Below are 18,206 nucleotides of genomic sequence, written 5' to 3'. Positions count from 1 at the left end.
GTGACCACCATTTGCCCATCTCAAGAAGTCTGAAGTTAGGCATCTGAAATAAGACTTAAAATTGTTGGTGACTGACTTTCAAATCCTCTCTATTTGTGCTTAAAATTAAGCATGGCGCTTGGGTTAATCTTGTTCGAATCTTTCTGTTGACTTGTTGACTGTAAATATGACTTCACCAAGGGGAAGTCATGCTTAACCAACTTGATAGCCTTTTATGAGGACGTAACCCGGTGGATAGATGATGGTAAAGCTGTGGATGTGGTCTATCTCGATTTCAGTAAAGCGTTTGACACGGTCTCCCACAGCATCCTCGCAGCTAAACTGTGGAAGTGTGGTCTGGATGATCGGGTAGTGAGGTGGATTGTGAACTGGCTGAAGGAAAGAAGCCAGAGAGTGGTGGTCAATGGGACTGAGTCCAGTTGGAGGCCCGTGTCTAGTGGAGTCCCTCAAGGGTCGGTACTGGGACCAGTACTATTCAATATATTTGTTAATGACTTGTATGAGGGAATAGAGCGCACTGTCAGCAAGTTCGCTGATGACACAAAACTGGGAGGAGTGGCTGATGCGCCGGAAGGCTGCGCAGCCATTCAGAGGGACCTGGACAGGCTGGAGAGTTGGGCGGGGAGAAATTTAATGAAATATAACAAGGGCAAGTGTAGAGTCCTGCATCTGGGCAAGAACAACCCCATGTACCAGTACAAGTTGGGGGCAGACCTGTTGGAGACCAGCGTAGGGGAAAGGGACCTGGGGGTCCTAGTGGACAGCAGGATGACCATGAGCCAGCAGTGTGCCCTTGTGGCCAAGAAGGCCAATGGCATCCTGGGGTGTATTAGAAGGGGTGTGGTTAGCAGGTCGAGAGAGGTTCTCCTCCCCCTCTACTCTGCCCTGGTGAGGCCGCATCTGGAATATTGTGTCCAGTTCTGGGCCCCTCAGTTCAAGAAGGACAGGGAACTGCTAGAGAGAGTCCAGCGCAGAGCCACGAAGATGATTAAGGGAGTGGAACATCTCCCTTATGAGGAGAGGCTGAGGGAGCTGGGTCTCTTTAGCTTAGAGAAGAGGAGACTGAGGGGTGACCTCATTAATGTTTATAAATATGTAAAGGGCAAGTGTCATGAGGATGGAGCCAGGCTCTTCTCAGTGACATCCCTATCCCTTGACAGGATAAGGGGCAATGGGTGCAAGCTGGAACACAGGAGGTTCCACATAAATATGAGGAAAAACTTCTTTACGGTGAGGGTGACCGAACACTGGCACAGGCTGCCCAGAGAGGTTGTGGAGTCTCCTTCTCTGGAGACATTCAAAACCCGCCTGGACGCGTTCCTGTGTGATATGGTCTAGGCAATCCTGCTCCGGCAGGGGGATTGGACTAGATGATCTTTCGAGGTCCCTTCCAATCCCTAACATTCTGTGATTCTGTGATTCTGTGAAATATTTTCATAGTTGTAAGTGTGGTTTGTGCAATCAAGGTTTTTTTGTTCAGGGTTTTTTTTAAGCTTTGGAAAAACTATAATTTTAGGAAAAATATTTATGGCTGTACTTAACATGTAGGAGGCAGTATGAAGCTAAAGAGGTAGTTTATTTAAAAATGAAAGTTTAGTTATTCCCTGCTGCATTCAGTGTGAGTTCTGGTGGCCTTACATTTGCCAGCAAGACTTACTTCTTTATCTCATAATCATGTTCTTTACTTATTCATGGAAACAGACCCAGTGGGGTGATTCATGAGTGCTTTCAATAGTTTCAGTGAAATCAAAATTAAGTAAGTATCAGATGTCAAGAATATTTTGAATATCTAAAGACACCCAGAAGCTTAGCTTTAATCCAAATAAGATTCTCAGTAATGGTCTCTCTCTTTTGAAAAGCCTCCCACCTTTGAATCGCTACCATCGTTTGGTGTCAGAGTAACCTTTTAGCTGTATGTTTAAATCATCAATTAGTATTTAAACACTTTCAGAAGAGGCTTGATCTTACTTGCAGTGCCCTGGGAACCAAAGTACAGATTTAGGAGCTAAAGTTCAGGCACTTGGATTTGAAAATCTGGTCTCTGTATGTAAGCCTACAATGATTTTTTTTTTAAATTCTGCAACATAAAGTGATCACATGAGATGAAAATTGTGCCATTCGTTGGACTGTAGGGGCAGGTGGTGGTTGCTTGCTCTGTGTTCACAGCGTAGCACTGAGGGAGAAGGGAGCTTGGTGCCTTCCTTTGGTTCCCTCTTATTCTCTTCCTTTTTTTTTTTTTTTTTTTTTTTTTTAAGTACAAGCACGTAGCTCTGTTAGAAAGGAGAGAAAGAGAGTGGGTGTTATAATAACATACAGGCTTTGAGACAGGCAGTTCTGGAAGTTACTTAAACAAAACCATTGAGATCATTTTGTCAAGACACTGTTTAGTTCACCAGTGAATGCTTTGGAAGAAAAAATCAGATCGCTTATACCTTTCCTTTATTTGCTGCATGAGTTAACTCTGCCAGATTGCTTATCTACACCATCACACTTGTGTTCTTTTGCTCTATTTCCTGTGCATAGAGCAAAGTGCAGCGGAGAAGTTACAGGTGAACAAAGTCATGTTTAGAAACATCAGTTTTTCTTGTCATATTTTGAGTGCAGAATTCATACCGAAGCAAAAGAAATAAAGAGAGTGCCTCGATAGCAAGGCAGAACAAAGCCAACCAGGCAAAGCGCGGAAGAGATGCTCCGGTGTCCCTGGGATGTGACAACTGAGGCGTTGAACACAATGGCATTGCTACCTCTTCTCTTGGCCTGGGTGTCTTAATCCTATTTGATGTAATAAGGCTTATGAAAAAGATACTTCTCAGACAGCTCATGGAGGTGACAGCACTTCTCAACAACACCACTTCACCACCTCAGAAAAAGGGGAATTACCGCCGAACGATGAGAAGGGCTTTGTGATTGCAGAGGGAGGTGAGCAGAGCTCGTGGAGTGGCAGGGAGAGAAAGAAAAGCAGAACAACTTTTTCTTTTTTTTTTTTTCTTTTTTCACGTGAGGATGTTTTTACATTCTCTTTGTTCAGTGTCAGCTTGTTGATGTGGGTACAGAGCCCTGGCAAGTTATCACGCTCCTGAAAGTTTGTAGCTCTGAAAGGCAGAGCGCAGTGTTCAGTATTCTGGGACTGATGCTTTCCACCAGTTTTGTTGTTGCCTCTGGAAATATTGATGCAGTTGATCTTTGTTCAAGCATGTAGCTGTAGATTAACAGACATGGAATGGAATATCTTCAGCATAAACTGGGAATGCGAGAAGAAGACTTACATACAAGAGGAACAAAAAGCTAAAAATAAGTGAAACGAAGTTCTCAGGGATTCCTTTTTTCCCCAAATAGGTTAGAAATTTGGATGTTAGCAAACATGAGGTGAATATTTCCATTAATAATAAGGATTTCTAAATTATCAAGGAGTGAAGTACAGCACAGGACTTAAACTGTTCTTAAGCCTTGTAGAGCCATTGTAATGAAAGTACATTTTACAAGGTTTCCTAGACAGGAACACGGAAACAAACCTGCGACTCCATCTCGGGAATCACAGAAGATGTAGAGTCAGAAATACAAGAAACTAGTTCTCATGATGTCTATAGACTGAAATTTTATTGATATAGAAGCAGCACAATTAGTGGTTCTGAAGATTAAAGAAAATTACTATTTCTGTATGTAATGCAATGCATAACTTTGTTTATTCTTCTTTCTTTCCTTTTCAGTTTCTTGAACAATTTTTATGGTTTGGCATGTGTTGAACAACATTTTTAAAAAGTAAAGCAGTAAATAGATTATGGAAGATTCTGATCTTCAGTTCATAATGAATTCATACTTTTAATTATTTGATTGGTAGGTTAGAGATACATTTTTACTTTCTTTAAGGCCTTCTTAAGCCACATTGCATCTTTCAGTTGGTTTTCAGTTCACTGGCATGTGCAGGCTGAGTGTGCTCGTTCCTCTGCACTATATGGCTGAAAGCCAGGAATAGTAGTTATTTAATATTCTGAGGTATCAGGAAGAAGCACATAATTTGATTGTTCAATTACTGCAGTATAAAACACCTTAGTCTTTTTGTGTACGTTTGTCTGCTTGGATGTTCGCAACTCCTGGCACTGTTACCTTCCTAGCTGTGTGTAACCTGCCCAGCTCTTCCTGTAGCGCTCCGGTACAAACACCAGCAGTATGATCGGTGTGGGGGCGTGATTGTGACGGGATAAAAGCTGCAGTGTGTGCATAAAAGGAACCAAATTACTTACGCTCGATTAACGTGGCCACGCTTCTGAGATCACCAAACCATTGCTAAAAGCACCCTTTTATATAATTGCCTTCCTATTTTCTCTTTGATCCGTGTAAAATTGGTTTTTGTTGTTATTGAAGAAAAAACAGTTGCAGTAGACTACAAATTTTAAAGAAATCACCATTAATAATATTGATGATAACTTATTAGGGTAAGCCACTCGTTTAATTGTGAAGCGATGGAAAGGACAAAATATCGTGATGGAAGACAGCTTGGCTTTGAATATGTTAAATCCAGTCTAATATGAATAGGTTTTGTTAATAAAGCAATAAATGCAAAGTTCATTTAAAGGTTAAGGGAACGATTACTGCAGAAATTTCTTTCTGGATGCTCAAGAGGAGCACGAAATCCCCTTAACCAGGATTCGGAGCCAGTAGTTCTGGTGATGGATTCTGGTGTCTCTTTCACGGGACTGCAGAATGTAACAAAACAATCTCTTAGTCTTCACAGTTGAATTTCCTCTAGTCAGGCTGTGAGAGGAATAGGTCAGGTTCTGCAGAACTTCCACATTTGCAATACATTGTGTGTGATGTGTAGTCTTTAATCTTTCAGTTTGCAAGGAAATCTGAACATCCATTCACGCTAAATGAATATATGTGTACATTAAGTTGGCATCAAGTTGGAAATGGGATTTTGAACTTCCAAGTGTCTGGCATTAGTGCACATCCCAGTTGGATTATGCTCTGGCATGGAGAAAACATAACATCTTCTTGCCTTTCGTTTTCTGCTGGTCACTTTGCATTCTTTTCTGCTAGACAAGTTTTAGGCATTGCGTGGATTTTCTTTACATGGAGCAGGAATCTCATCCTGGCTTCATCAGCTCCGGTATCTCTTGTCAGATGCACACTATGCATTGGCTTTCCTCCCACTGCAGTATAGAAGCCAGCTGGTGTTTCTGCAAGAGGATAGTCCTTGTGCCCCTCAAAGGTGGCCATAGGGTTGATGGGTACTGGGAAGTCTGAGCGTTCTCCACTTACCTCCTTGTGAAGTTGACAGTGAGAATTTTGTCCCTTTATACATTGTCTTATGGCTTTTCTTTGTGTAGAAGTGCACATAAACCTCTGTTCCTGAGTAACTCTCTGTGGGTAAACATACTACATGGAGTTCCTCAGTACTGCTTCCCAAACTGTGTATGCAGCTGAACCTTTTCAGAAGCATCAGCCCTCTAAGTCACATCAGATTCTTCCTTTGCTTTGAATATTGGCAATCAGACGCGTATGGTTTTAGCTAACAGCCTAACGAATGAGTTGTAAAAGCTTAAGAAAATGGATATACATCCATTTAGTATTTGGCTTCCTCTGCACTACCAGTGATAGTAGCTGAGGCAGTGGCTGTGGCTGAGTGGATGTTAGGAAAGAAGTAAAAGAAAATTAAATAATTAACTAACATTAAATATCACACTGTTGACTTAAACAAAGGTGTGTAACATCAGGTATGTATAAAAAAATAGGCTTATAAGTATCAACACTGAAATTCAGTCTTTATGTATTTTTTGTTATAGAAGAAATTGGACTCTGTACAAATATAAGTACTTGCTACAATATTATTCTGCTGAATAATATTCCAGTTCATTTGGTCTTCACTACACCCCTGAAACTCTGCATGCATACCTGCTTAAAAGCAGCAGCAAGGGTAGCTCGTAATGAAATAATTCAAATTTAGTTTATTTTGTTTCATGACGCACAAATACAAAATCATTTCAGTGTGACTGATTTCATTAATCCACAGTAGTTGCTCATCTGAAATGCTATTGAGGTTCAGTAATTGGAGCTCTGAAATACAGTATTTGACAGATGGTGTGGGTGGTTGTGCCATTTCCATGATAAATCTACTTATAAATATAACCATGAGGAAGTTGTCTTCATTCCTTGCCTACTGCAACATATAGATGGAAAAAGTGAGAAACATGACGTGAAAACGGATTTGTGTCTTGGTTCTTCATTTTCCTGCTATAATGATTTGAATTTTTAAACAAGTGCAAGAGCGAGGTTTCTTTTTACTTTATCTGAAAAGGAGTTGCTATAAATGCTAAAATATTCTTTCGGTAGCTTTTGTTTTCTTACATTTCCTTTGAAGCTTTTCCTGTAGTGAATTACTTCTGTAATGTCTCACAGCATCAGTTAGAAAGCATTGCTCTTTTTAGATGAAAACAAAATAGATCTTCGCTAAGATACAGTTACTGTGAAAAAAAAATGTGAGGCTGGAGAAATGGACAGTTCTGTTGCCCCAGGGCTTATTGATGAAACTTAGAGATGATAAAATGGTGTAATTAAAAATATGCTGCATTTTCCAGTTTAAATATTCTTTTTTATTCTCTTTGTGTTTTACCAGAAATCACTGATGCTGGTACTAGAGGAACCCAAGATACTGTTAAGGGTGTGAAAAGAAAAAAGATTGTGACTGAAAACCATCTTAAAAAAATACCAAAATCGCCTTTAAGAAGCCCCGCCGAAGCCAAGGTTAAGCAAAATGTAGACCCTTCACCACTAAAAGCTCTTCTGGATGCCTCCGAACACACCACGGCGCAGGATCACCTACCCGTGCAAAATGGAAATCAATGTACCAAAAAAAAACGGGGGAGCACTTAGTAGTGAGATAAGTGTCGAAACAACCAAATCCGAGACATCAATGCAGACAAAGCTTTCAGTGACGCATCAGTCCTTAGATTTGGGTAAACAGGCAGTGGAGGATACTGATGTAAAACAACTGAACTCACCAGAGAAGAAGTCTCTCTCAAACTCCTCATCAAGTAAAACAAAGACTGACAGTAATGAATGTATTAATTTTGTTGATTGCAGTACCTCATCCCCATGTACACGTACTGCATTTGATGTCTTATTAAAAGCTATGGAGCCTGAACTGAACACCTTAGCACAAGAGTGCCCCCCTTATGGGATGCAGATAGAGAAACTGAGACCAAATAAAACTGTAAGCACCTCTTCTAGTCTCACGTCCAATACAACAAGCGTCCAAAATCAGTCTGCTTTGTCACAGCATGATTTTGCAGCCGGACCTCACTATTACCCGTGTACGTTAAACAATGTGCATGTAGCAGCAACAGCCAAGACTGGACAAGCACAAGGCCAATCAGTTTCTCATTCACAAGACCTTATTACTAAAACCAGTCAACAAAATCACCAGGTTGTTATGTGTCCAAGTTTCACTAGATCGCTGGTGCAACAGCAGAGTCAAGAAAACCCCAAACTCCAGCAGATATACAGCATAGCAGTAACTTCATCTGTCGTTCACACCTCATCTTCCACTGTAACTCAGGTTTTTTCTCAAAACCAATTAGTAGCTAGTTCGTCTTCACCTTTGTCAATCAGTACATCGAGTTCAACACACTTGTCTATAGGTCCCATGTATAATTCAGCCCAGATAGCATCAGTTGTAAACCATGGTGTAGAACAAATATGTAACCTCTTGAAAGACCAGAAGCCTAAAAAGCTAGGGAAATACGTCTGTGAGTATTGCAACCGGGCCTGTGCCAAGCCCAGTGTTCTCCAAAAGCACATCCGATCCCATACTGGAGAGCGACCATATCCTTGTATGACATGTGGGTTTTCATTTAAAACCAAAAGCAATCTGTACAAGCACAAAAAATCTCATGCACATGCTATCAAACTTGGACTTGTCCTACAGCCAGATTCGGGTGGCCTCTTCTTATCTCATGACTCGGACAAAGCACTTAGCATTCATTCAGATGTGGAAGAAAGTGGTGAGAGTGAAGATGAAGGCACTGCTGATGAAAGACAAGATGATCAAGAACTGAAACCTGCACAAATAGTGAAAGTCATTTCAAGTGCAGAAACATTACGGAAAGGAAGCCCTATTCCATTAAGCAACTCAGATTGTATACCAGGTGACTCTTCGTTACATGATACAGAACCTCAAGTAAGGGCAGCTTTACAAAAGTCGTAGTTCATCCTGTAAATGTTTCTCCATTAAGGGCCGATAGCCCAAAAGTAACAGAATCAGCACCTGAGCTTGCTGCAACACAGAGAAAAGGAGATTTTAAAGTGACAACTCCTCAGTCAAATTTAACACACACGGCCTCATTCAAGGAGAATGACATAAAGCAGCATCAGAAAGTAGAAATGGGCCTATTAGAGGAACAGCTGGGATCTGCAGTAGGAGTGGTGCATGCTCAGCTCCAGAGACAACAGGCAACTGATGGTTCCCAAGATCAGCAAGGAAAATGTCTTTTGAGTCCTAGAAGTTTGGGTAGTACTGATTCGGGTTATTTCTCTCGTTCTGAAAGTGCTGATCAAACAATGAGCCCACCAGCTCCTTTTGTAAGAGGATTGCTGACCTCTGAGAAAGATACAAATAAAAACCCGCCCTGTGTGCCACGAGCAAGCGGTGTGGTAGCATCAGTGGTACAAACTGTTTGTGCCGAAAAAAATCTGATTCTCTCTGGCCAAATGCGACCTCCCATGGCAACAAAAACCCTTGAGGAGCGTATCTCAAAGTTAATTTCTGATAATGAAGCTGTTGTAGATGACAAACAGTTAGATAGTGTGAAACCAAGAAGAACATCTCTTTCGAGAAGAGGAAGCATAGATTCACCAAAATCCTACATATTTAAGGATTCTTTCCAGTTTGATTTAAAGCCCATGGGAAGAAGAACCAGTTCAAGCTCTGATATACCAAAGTCTCCTTTCACACCCACTGAGAAATCAAAGCAAGTTTTTCTTCTTTCTGTACCATCCCTTGACTGTTTACCTATAACACGAAGTAATTCCATGCCTACTACCAGTTACTCAGCAGTACCTCCAAACGTAATACCTCCCCCTCATCCCCTTCGAGGAAGTCAGTCATTTGATGATAAAATTGGCTCTTTATACGATGATGTTTTTGTATCAGGACCTGCTACTCCACTGAACCAAGGTGGACATCCTCGGACCCTTGTTAGACAGGCAGCAATAGAAGATTCTTCTACTGGTGAAAGCCAAGTTCTTGGACCAGTGCGATCTGTAGAAGAAAGTTATCTGGGGTGTAATTTATCAAATGAATCTTTATTGCAAAGGAGTAAGTCCATGGCACAGGGATCAAATTTAGAAAAAACAAAGAAGTCCCCTCAGGTGCGAGGAACAATGTTCGAGTGTGAGACCTGCAGAAACAGGTATAGAAAACTGGAAAATTTTGAAAACCACAAGAAATTTTATTGTTCAGAGTTGCATGGACCTAAAACTAAAGCAGCAATCCGAGAGCCTGAGCATAAAACTGTTCCAAATAGTACACAACCTCAAATTCTACACTACAGAGTTACTACTTCAACTGGCGTCTGGGAGCAGACACCCCAGATAAGGAAAAGAAGGAAAATGAAAAGTGTTGGCGATGACGATGACCCACAGCAAAATGATACGAGCATACCATCAAAGAACACAGAAGTCCAAAGCAAGCCAGCAAATTCTTCCAGTCTGTCAAAACACAGTGTGGCAACAGTGGTGGGATCACAACAGCCAAGCAACCTTCTACTTCAAAGTTCCCAAATTCAGCTTGTGGCTCGAGGCACAGATCAGACTACCGAGCCAAAGATGGCTCCGCTCGTTGAAAAGCAGGCAAGTTCAGCTGTGCAAGAAAAGGTGGAGTTGAAAAGACAAGGGACTGGCATTTCCGTAATACAGCACACCAATTCACTGAGCAGAAATAGCTCATTTGAGAAATCAGAGTCGTTTGAAAGAGTATCACCAGTTTCTTCTCAAGAGCCCAACAAGGTTGCGAAGCACCGCTCTTTGAATACAATTGTAATCCAAGAGGAAAGACGCTCTTATCTGAATACTCCCCAGCATCATCAACCCCTGTCATCAGAAGCACCTAGAGGGGAAGTTCAGGGAAGCCAAATAGTTTCTAATGAGAGAAGCGCACCGCTTCAGCCGTCGAGACTTGTTCGCCAGCATAACATCCAAGTTCCTGAAATACTGGTCACAGAAGAACCAGACAGGGACCAAGAAAACCAATGCAGCGATCAGGAAAAGACAGAAAGGTTTAATTGGCCACAGCGCAGTGAAACGCTGTCAAAATTGCCAACAGAAAAGCTTCCACCAAAGAAGAAAAGAATTCGCTTGGCTGAAATGGAGCATTCATCTGCCGAATCAAGTGTGGACTCCACGCTTTCCAGAAGCCTAAGTCGGGAGAGTAGTTTGTCTCATGCCTCCAGTTTCTCAGCTTCACTCGATAAAGATGAAACTTCAAAGGCTGAGAACCCTTCCAAAGCAGAGCCTGTGAGTAAGTCGTCAGAGTTCCTCATGATTCCCGCTGGCTCACACGTACTGGCTGTGCCTGGCCCTAATTACAGGGAAATGAGACGTGCCGCCTCGGAGCAAATCAGCTGCACTCAGCCATCAATGGAGGTTGTGGACTACAGGAGTAAGTCTTTTGACTGTGGAAGCATGTCTCCGTCAAAACCTGCCTCACTCGTAGAGATAGCCGCTCCGAAAGCGTCGTCTGCAAACGGAGTTACTGGACATGTGCCTCTGCTAGAAAGGAGGAGGGGGCCATTTGTAAGACAGATATCTTTAAATATTGCTCCAGAAAGTCATCAGCCTCAAGTTAAATCGACTTCCTTGTTTCAGACAGCTCATGCTACGGATGTGCCCACAGTGCCATTGCACAGGTTGCAGACCTCCAGCAAATCTTCGGTAGAGTTCTCTTCAAGTACTCAGCATTCAGAGACTCACTCCAGGCCTCACTCGGCAATTCAGAATTGTAACACTGTTAGCCTGTCTTCAGTTCAGCAGCCTCTAGATCACGTGTTGAATAATCAAGGACAGCCATCCTCGACACATCAGCCTTCCCAGACATCTACTAAAACATCAGCCCAGGGGGAACAAGTGAATACTTACGCGCTTTCTTGTCATCCCGATGAAAAAAAGCATTGTTTTGCTCCAAAGTATCAACTTCAAATTAAAACATTACATATAGGTCAGCCATACTCTTCTAAATTGCTAAAAAATACTGTCTCAACTCAGATAGTTCCAAGTCAAGTTGGGGTGGACCAGAACGTGTCCTCCTTTGAATTGCAGACTAAACTGTCTGACTTACCTAATCCATACTCTGTGCCTCCTCTAAAGCAAATTGTCCCTAATAACTGCAGCAGTCAAATACATCAGATTCCTCCTTTTGTGGTTCCTGTCCGTATTCACAGCAGTATGCCATCCTATGGCTTTGCAACTGTTACACCCCTTCCTCACGTTTTAGTGACCCAGGATCAGGTAAATCAATCTGTTTGCAAAACAAATGTTGCAACAGTGCCAACGCTTGAAGGCAAAACTCAGCTGCCAAAATCTCACAAAGATCATCAGAGGACTTCGCCAAATGCATTTGAATTGGAAAATTCACTACCAGAAAGTGGAACCAGAAATTCACCTTTGTCAAGCTCTTCAACTATTATTCAGAAAGTGCCAGTTAGCGGACTCTTCCCTCAACAAGAAGCTACAGCTTCAAGTAAACGAATGCTTTCCCCAGCCAACAGTTTAGATATTGCCATGGAAAAACAGCAAAAACGTGTTAAAGATGAGAGTGGAGCTGCTTGCGTGACAGATGCTAGACCATTGCATTCACTGAATGTTAGATCTAATGACCCTACTAGTAAGCAGAAGAAACCAGTTTTGGTAAGACAGGTTTGTACCACAGAGCCTCTTGAAAATCACCTCTTAGATCCTGATGGTGTTGCGCAGCATGAAAAAAGCAGCAAAGCCAGTACTTCAGACCTGCGGTTGCCTGACCGTCATTCATCTGACACTGGGGCTTCAGAAACCCTAAAGGAGTCACCAGAATCTGAAGACCTTAAGTCTTCAGCATCGACAGTGTTTGTAGTTAGAAAACCATCTGAATTGTCTCCAGTGAATAATCAGGGTTCTCTTCTCAAGGCTGTAAGTAGCAGTCAAGAAAGAAGGTCCCCAAGTAACGGTAATGAGAGCAAGCAAATCAGTAGCCCGGGCCGAGCAAAGCCTGTAACTACATTGGCTGCGATGAACACGGGAGAAATGCAGAGGTTATCGTTTCCAAGCCTCAAGACCTCAACAAGTTTTACCTGGTGTTATCTCCTGAAGAGAAAACCATTGCATCTGCTGCAAAACGATCAGAAAATCTCAGCCTATTCTTCCTGGACCATTAGTCCCAACAATCCCAATCCACTTGGTTTGTCGACAAAGGTAGCTCTCGCCCTCCTCAATTCAAAACAAAAAGTTGAAAAACCGCTGTACACTCAAGCAAGAACTACTCATCCCAGATCTGATGTATTGGTCTATTCAAGCAAGTGGAAGAACAGCTTAACCAAGGTACTTAAGCTATGCTTGATGTATACTGATCGTTTACAGAGGATTTGCTTTGCAAATCATGCTTGTTCGTATTTTAGAGAATGTAATATGCCTGACGTATAATATATGTGCTTATTTATTTTAGTTATGCTGGATCAAACTGCTAAAAAGATCTCAAGTAATTCCATTAAGAAACCTGTTCATAAGGATTTATCGCTTTTCATGGAAATTAGTTCCTGGATTTAAATCTGTACACAAAGTGTTTATTGTGGCCGGAATGTGTTTGGCTATTTTTTTAAATGCAAAGGGTAGAACAAAAATAGTTCTGATATTAAATATTTGTTAAACACTTTTAACTTAAAACAGGTTAATTTAAGATCATAATTGCGTATTTTGCCTTAAAAGTCGGCTGGTATTTTGTGTTATGAAAGAGTGCTCAGCCTGAACAGGTGTCCATGGATACGCCATGAAAATATTTTTCACCATCGCTGATCATCTAACTGTGAGAGGACCAGTATACTGTTTCCCTTTCTCCCACTTAGGTTAATCGGTGGTGTGAAATAATGACAAAAATAGCGAAGTTTAAAACAAAATTACAGCTGCCTTAAAAACACTGACAACTTCTTGGTTCGATACGGCTCCAAAGATGACGTTAAATCTTGCGCAGTGGAACACACCTTGGGCAATGTTTGTGACCCACATAAAACACTACGTCATTCCAGAGTCAAATGTGGCAGAGCAAAGCAGTCACTTGTTATTTCCTTAGCTGTCTCAGGGCTGCACACATGCCATCAGGATTTCACTCACTGGACAGTTTTGTTATGTACAGGACCAAAGCTGTGCTGGTTTGCACTGGATTTGGCGTTCCTTAGTGACTGAACTGCCTCTGTGAATGGGTAAAGGTGGCTCTCTGCCCTACAGTATGGCAAGAGGTGGCCATGTCTATTTAATGGGTCCAGTAGCCATAAAGCTTTCTGAAGAGAGCCTCGGCATACAGCACGGTTTATAGTATCATAGAATCATAGAATGGTTGGGGTTGGAAGGGACCTTAAAGATCATCTAGTTCCAACCCCTCTGCCATGGGCAGGGACACCTTTCCACTGGACCAGGTTGCTCAAAGCCCCGTCCCACCTGGCCTTCTTTCCTCTTTGCTGTCTACGCCGTGTGTTTGATGCCAAACTTCTCTTTGGAGCTGGCAAAAATGGGGTGTTAGCCATGGACCTCCCTTTCTCCAGAGTCCTTCGGGGGGGGGGGTTAAAAGCAATCATAACTTGCCCTAATCCTGCAGTCTGACATCAGGAAAACTTCCCAGGCAGTGGGTGGGAATCAGGGTCCATAGGGCTGGCAGTCACTCTAGAGGAGACATACCACATCCTTGGGAAAAGACACCTATTTCTGTGGTGACAGAGACTGTTGCTGTCAGAGGTCACCCTGGGATGTTTCTGTGCTTGCTGAATGTTTTGCCAAGATACAGAGTCGTCCATGGGGAAGAGAGCAATAGGATGAGAAACTGTATAAGAGGAAGAAATAGTTTGAGAATTACAGGGGGAGTTGAGAAGATACGCTGAAACCCCTCAGGCGAAAAGAGCATTAGACCTAAACCCGGTCTTCTCTACATCAGTGGGAGACTTTGCTAACATTTATATTGGAGGTCAAAACTTTATCTGTAATGTTTCGTGCAGAAAATATGTACGGGCTGCAGAGTTTGTGTCAGTGCTGTAACAGAGTTGTTGGTTCCACATTAGCGTGCCGCCTTTGTTTAAACTCGTATTACCTTTTTCAGCCTGCTCCCTCATACACTTCATGAGATGTTGTACTTAAGTAGTGCTAAATTAAAAAAAAGAAAAAAGGATTCGAAGATTTAGCTTTTTTTCGTTGTACATAGCTGAGTGATTCTAACGCAAGTCTCAAATCAGTTGTGTCATTGGCTCATGTTTGTTTTATTTTTAAAGAACAGTGTATCAAGAAATTCTCTTCTAACAAAGCTACTGTGTGCCTCTTGAAGAACAAATTTTGTCTACAAACAAATTCTGTTTAGAATATATATAATGGATAATAATATTTTGAGAAATATTTTGACAGCACCCTTTTAAACACTCTAGGAGTACTTAAATGCTCTAATAGGCAGCTGTCAGGTACATTTACAGTGCTTCTGCCACAAAAGAACCGCAGTTACTAATCTTTCTTCAGTCTTGCTGATGTTTTGAATGAAGCACACGAGCATAATGAAAATGAAGAGTTCTTAAGCTCTGCTTGCGGCTGATCTACAGACTTTACTCAGAGCCATTATGAAGGAAGAAAGAAGAAAGTGCAGCGAGACAGCACCAATTAAAGTTTAATTGGTGTCTCAGATTGTACGAGCAAGGTATAGGATGGCAGAAATCAAAAATTTCAAAGACCTGATATGACCTAACACCTCCAGAGTTTGTCTGCTTTCCCTTTTAATGACTCAGGCAGTGGGATTTCAGCCGCTTTCCAGGATGATGGTGATGTTCTGTACTAACAGTCTCCAGTTAGACCTGATAATGGGATAGCTGGTGCCAACTTGGAAACTTCCTCACAGAAGCCATGTTTAAAGAAAGCAAAAGCTGAAATTCCTCATTCGGTTCATGCCCAGTAATTCTCCTACCCTTTTTTTCTGGTTGAGGGTGAGGATGGAGAATGTTGGAGGTCCTTTTGGAAATTAATATACCATTGAAAAAAAAAAAACAATGACAAAGCCAACACCAGATTAGCAAATAATTCTCAAAAAAAAAAAGTGATTCATTTCCTGTTTAAAAGCTTGGCCGGGTCCTGAGTTCCTTCGGGAACCACAGTTTAGATTGCAAGTCCCTGGGGGTTATATTTGCACAAGTGGTTTGCACATTTTAACCCTGACCTGGTGGAAAGCTTTAAGGGCTACTATAATCCGATTTATAAATAATAATAAAAATGCAGCACTGTTATACCTCACCTCCTTTCACAGTCATAGCCCTTCCCAGAGTGATTTGGCATATTCTGCTCGTGGGGCTTTAGCTGCTGATCTTCTCACCAAGACAAAGCGACTTCCTGAACTGTTCCTGGGTTTGCCCCCAGAACTAAGTTATGTTTACAGAGATCTCATGCTGCTGCATAACTGCTGCTAATCACTGTCAGAAAAAAGGCAATTCTTTCAACAATAGATGCCTGGGAAATGAAGAGACATGTGAACAAAATGCAAACAATAAGGAACCCCGGGACTTTGTTTGCTCTTCACAATTCGCTGCTCAGAGGCAATAGGTGAAGTTGCCACGTTCCAGTGATTCAGAGAACAAACCACAAAACGTTATTGCAAAAGAAGCTCCTGGAATGACTACAGCACGTTAAAATGTGACAGGAGGTTCACCTGCATGGAAAAGGCGTATTTTATCTGCCTGCTCTTTTTATTTTATTGTTCTGTTTATTATTATTTTTCACTGGTTTTCCTCACCTGAAGTCATTGCTGTTGTATCAGGAGCCCTTTCTCAAGCCCCCGCATTGATCTTGGCTCCCCCCTCTGAAGCAAATCAGTAACGTGTGCAGTATTCCAGGGTGAAGATTTTTTTGGGCAAGAAGAGTCTGAAGAATGGAAAGTTTCTCCTAACTGGAAAGCTTTCCTTTCTTGGATGACGTGCCCCAATAGTCCAGCTCACCATTGGAAAGCAGTTAAATGCAGAAGATTTTTATGTGTAAACTAGTAAAAGTTTAAAGATATTAAAAACATTTTACTCAAGTGGCTATGTGCCAGTGGGAAAAATGTTTAATGAATATTCTAGTCTGAAATGTATAACTTTGATGATTCAGGCTGCGAGCAGGTTTTTTTTTTCCAAGGGATGTTGTAAAGTACCAGAAGTATCTATTGAACTCTGGTCTCTGGGCAGCTGTAAGAGCAGTTTTTTTCCAGTTTTATCCCAGTAATTGAAGACAGTGGAGTTAAATTGGAGCAAAATGAGTAAAGTAGAAATGAATCATGGTCCTTGTCTCTGTGGGAGAAGAGAGAGAGGACTGTTAGAAATGGAAGGCATAAGTAATCGTGGAGAGGAACGTTTTACAGCGCTGCCGTTTTTCTGCCCTTTCCACCAGTACATGTGGGGTTTTGGGGGATTTTAGGTGAGGTACGTTAAAGGATTTCCACCCAAGAAACCTGTGCTCCTTAGAGACTGGCTGCTGCTTAAAATTTACAGAGAACCCAAGTCCTCTTCAGCATCCATTTGGAATTTTAGATAAAGACTAAAACAAGTGTTTTTTTCATTGTCAGTGAGCATTTCTGTAGATTTCTGTAACAGAAACTTGGTGTTTCTATTAGAGCATCTCTGTAATAGCAGCATTTTGCATGTTTAAGACACTGAAACAACTGCTAAAATAGCATATAACCAGTAAATTAAAGTACATCAGTGGGAGTTAAATAGTGATTTGAACACCCATGTTAGGCTGTCTTATGTCTGTCCATAAGATAGTGTGTTTAAAGAAAAGAAGGGGTGGGGAGAGAATCCAGAGATATTTGGCCTTGTGTTAGTTTTTGCACTTGAAGTGCTTTTGTGAATGTACAATTTGTTATAACACTGTTTCGCTGTAGTTTGGATAACAACATGGGCCAAATACTTCTAGAATCTTTCTTTTTCCTTTGTCTTTTCATTCTTGAAAATTAAATCTGGAAAGGATACTTGGTATTTAGGATTGAAAGATCAGGCACTTAAAGATTGCATTATTCTAACTGCTGGGAATATTTATGTGGTATTGAGTTTATTGTATGTATTCTGTATTTTCCACTACTCCTTTCTTACTAAATTACAAATGTCACCTTGTTACTCTTTGCAGTGGAAACAAAAGCCATTCAAGTGCCACATAGTGTATAGGAACTACAACACGGCTGAGTTGCAATTACTGGAGTAGACCCTACTTGTGATATTTCTCATCCAGAACATCTTCTCCTTTCACCTTGTGTGAATGCCGTTAAAACATGCAGGGTGAAATTTCTTTCTTTCCACCCACGGGCAGTTGTCACGTATGCTTTGGTAGAACTGCTCAGATATTTGAAAATCCAGCCCAAATCAATCAGAGGGCTGCATGAAGGCTTGCGGGTTGGAGTGGTACTCGCCGCCTGGGCAGATTCCTGGGGCTTTGAATTGAGTAGGAAGATGCTTTTCCTCTGATCTGTGTTAATTCCTCATCAGCCACATTCCTCATCAGGTGGAAAGTAAAGGTGGTGGCTGAGGCTGCATGGAGGACTACGGGCAAAGGCTAGGTGCCAGAATGATGTCACCCTTCAATATATGTAACGACCAGTGTAATTCATCAGTCATTTTAAGTCAGCCAGTGAAGTCATTCCTCATGCCAAGAATTCGCAAGCTTACAGCATTAAATTTTATAATGAGTAGAAAACATAAGGCCAGACTTTTTTTTTCCCTTTCATAATTTTATTCACTTATCAATATGAGCAAATCTGGTAAGTGTGCCAGCTACGTGGGCAGAACAGTTTATAAATACAGCAGTAATAATTGCTGGCTAATTGGATCATTCCTTCATTGTTGCCCATTTTATAAATATCCTAGACTTGGAAGGAGTAGGTTTTAATTGGCAAATGTTGGGGGAACTCATCCTCCTTTAAAAAAAAAAAAAAAAAAAAAAAAAATTCCTTAATTAATAATCAGGGGAAATGGAGA

General features: G+C 41.5%; 1 protein-coding gene across 1 annotated transcript in view; it reads left to right on the top strand.

The window, feature by feature from the left end:
* HIVEP1 (HIVEP zinc finger 1) overlaps nucleotides 1-18,206 on the top strand; it is a 121,280-nt gene that overhangs the window by 84,039 nt on the left and 19,035 nt on the right. Inside the window, 3 exon segments of the mRNA XM_068396493.1 lie at nucleotides 6,614-6,846; nucleotides 6,848-8,183; nucleotides 8,186-12,567. Coding sequence (XP_068252594.1) covers nucleotides 6,614-6,846; nucleotides 6,848-8,183; nucleotides 8,186-12,567 — 5,951 coding nt within the window.

This window comes from Nyctibius grandis, chromosome 3, assembly GCF_013368605.1.
Source record: "Nyctibius grandis isolate bNycGra1 chromosome 3, bNycGra1.pri, whole genome shotgun sequence".
NCBI classification, from domain to species: domain Eukaryota; kingdom Metazoa; phylum Chordata; class Aves; order Nyctibiiformes; family Nyctibiidae; genus Nyctibius; species Nyctibius grandis.
This window is presented reverse-complemented; position numbering and strand designations above follow the sequence as displayed.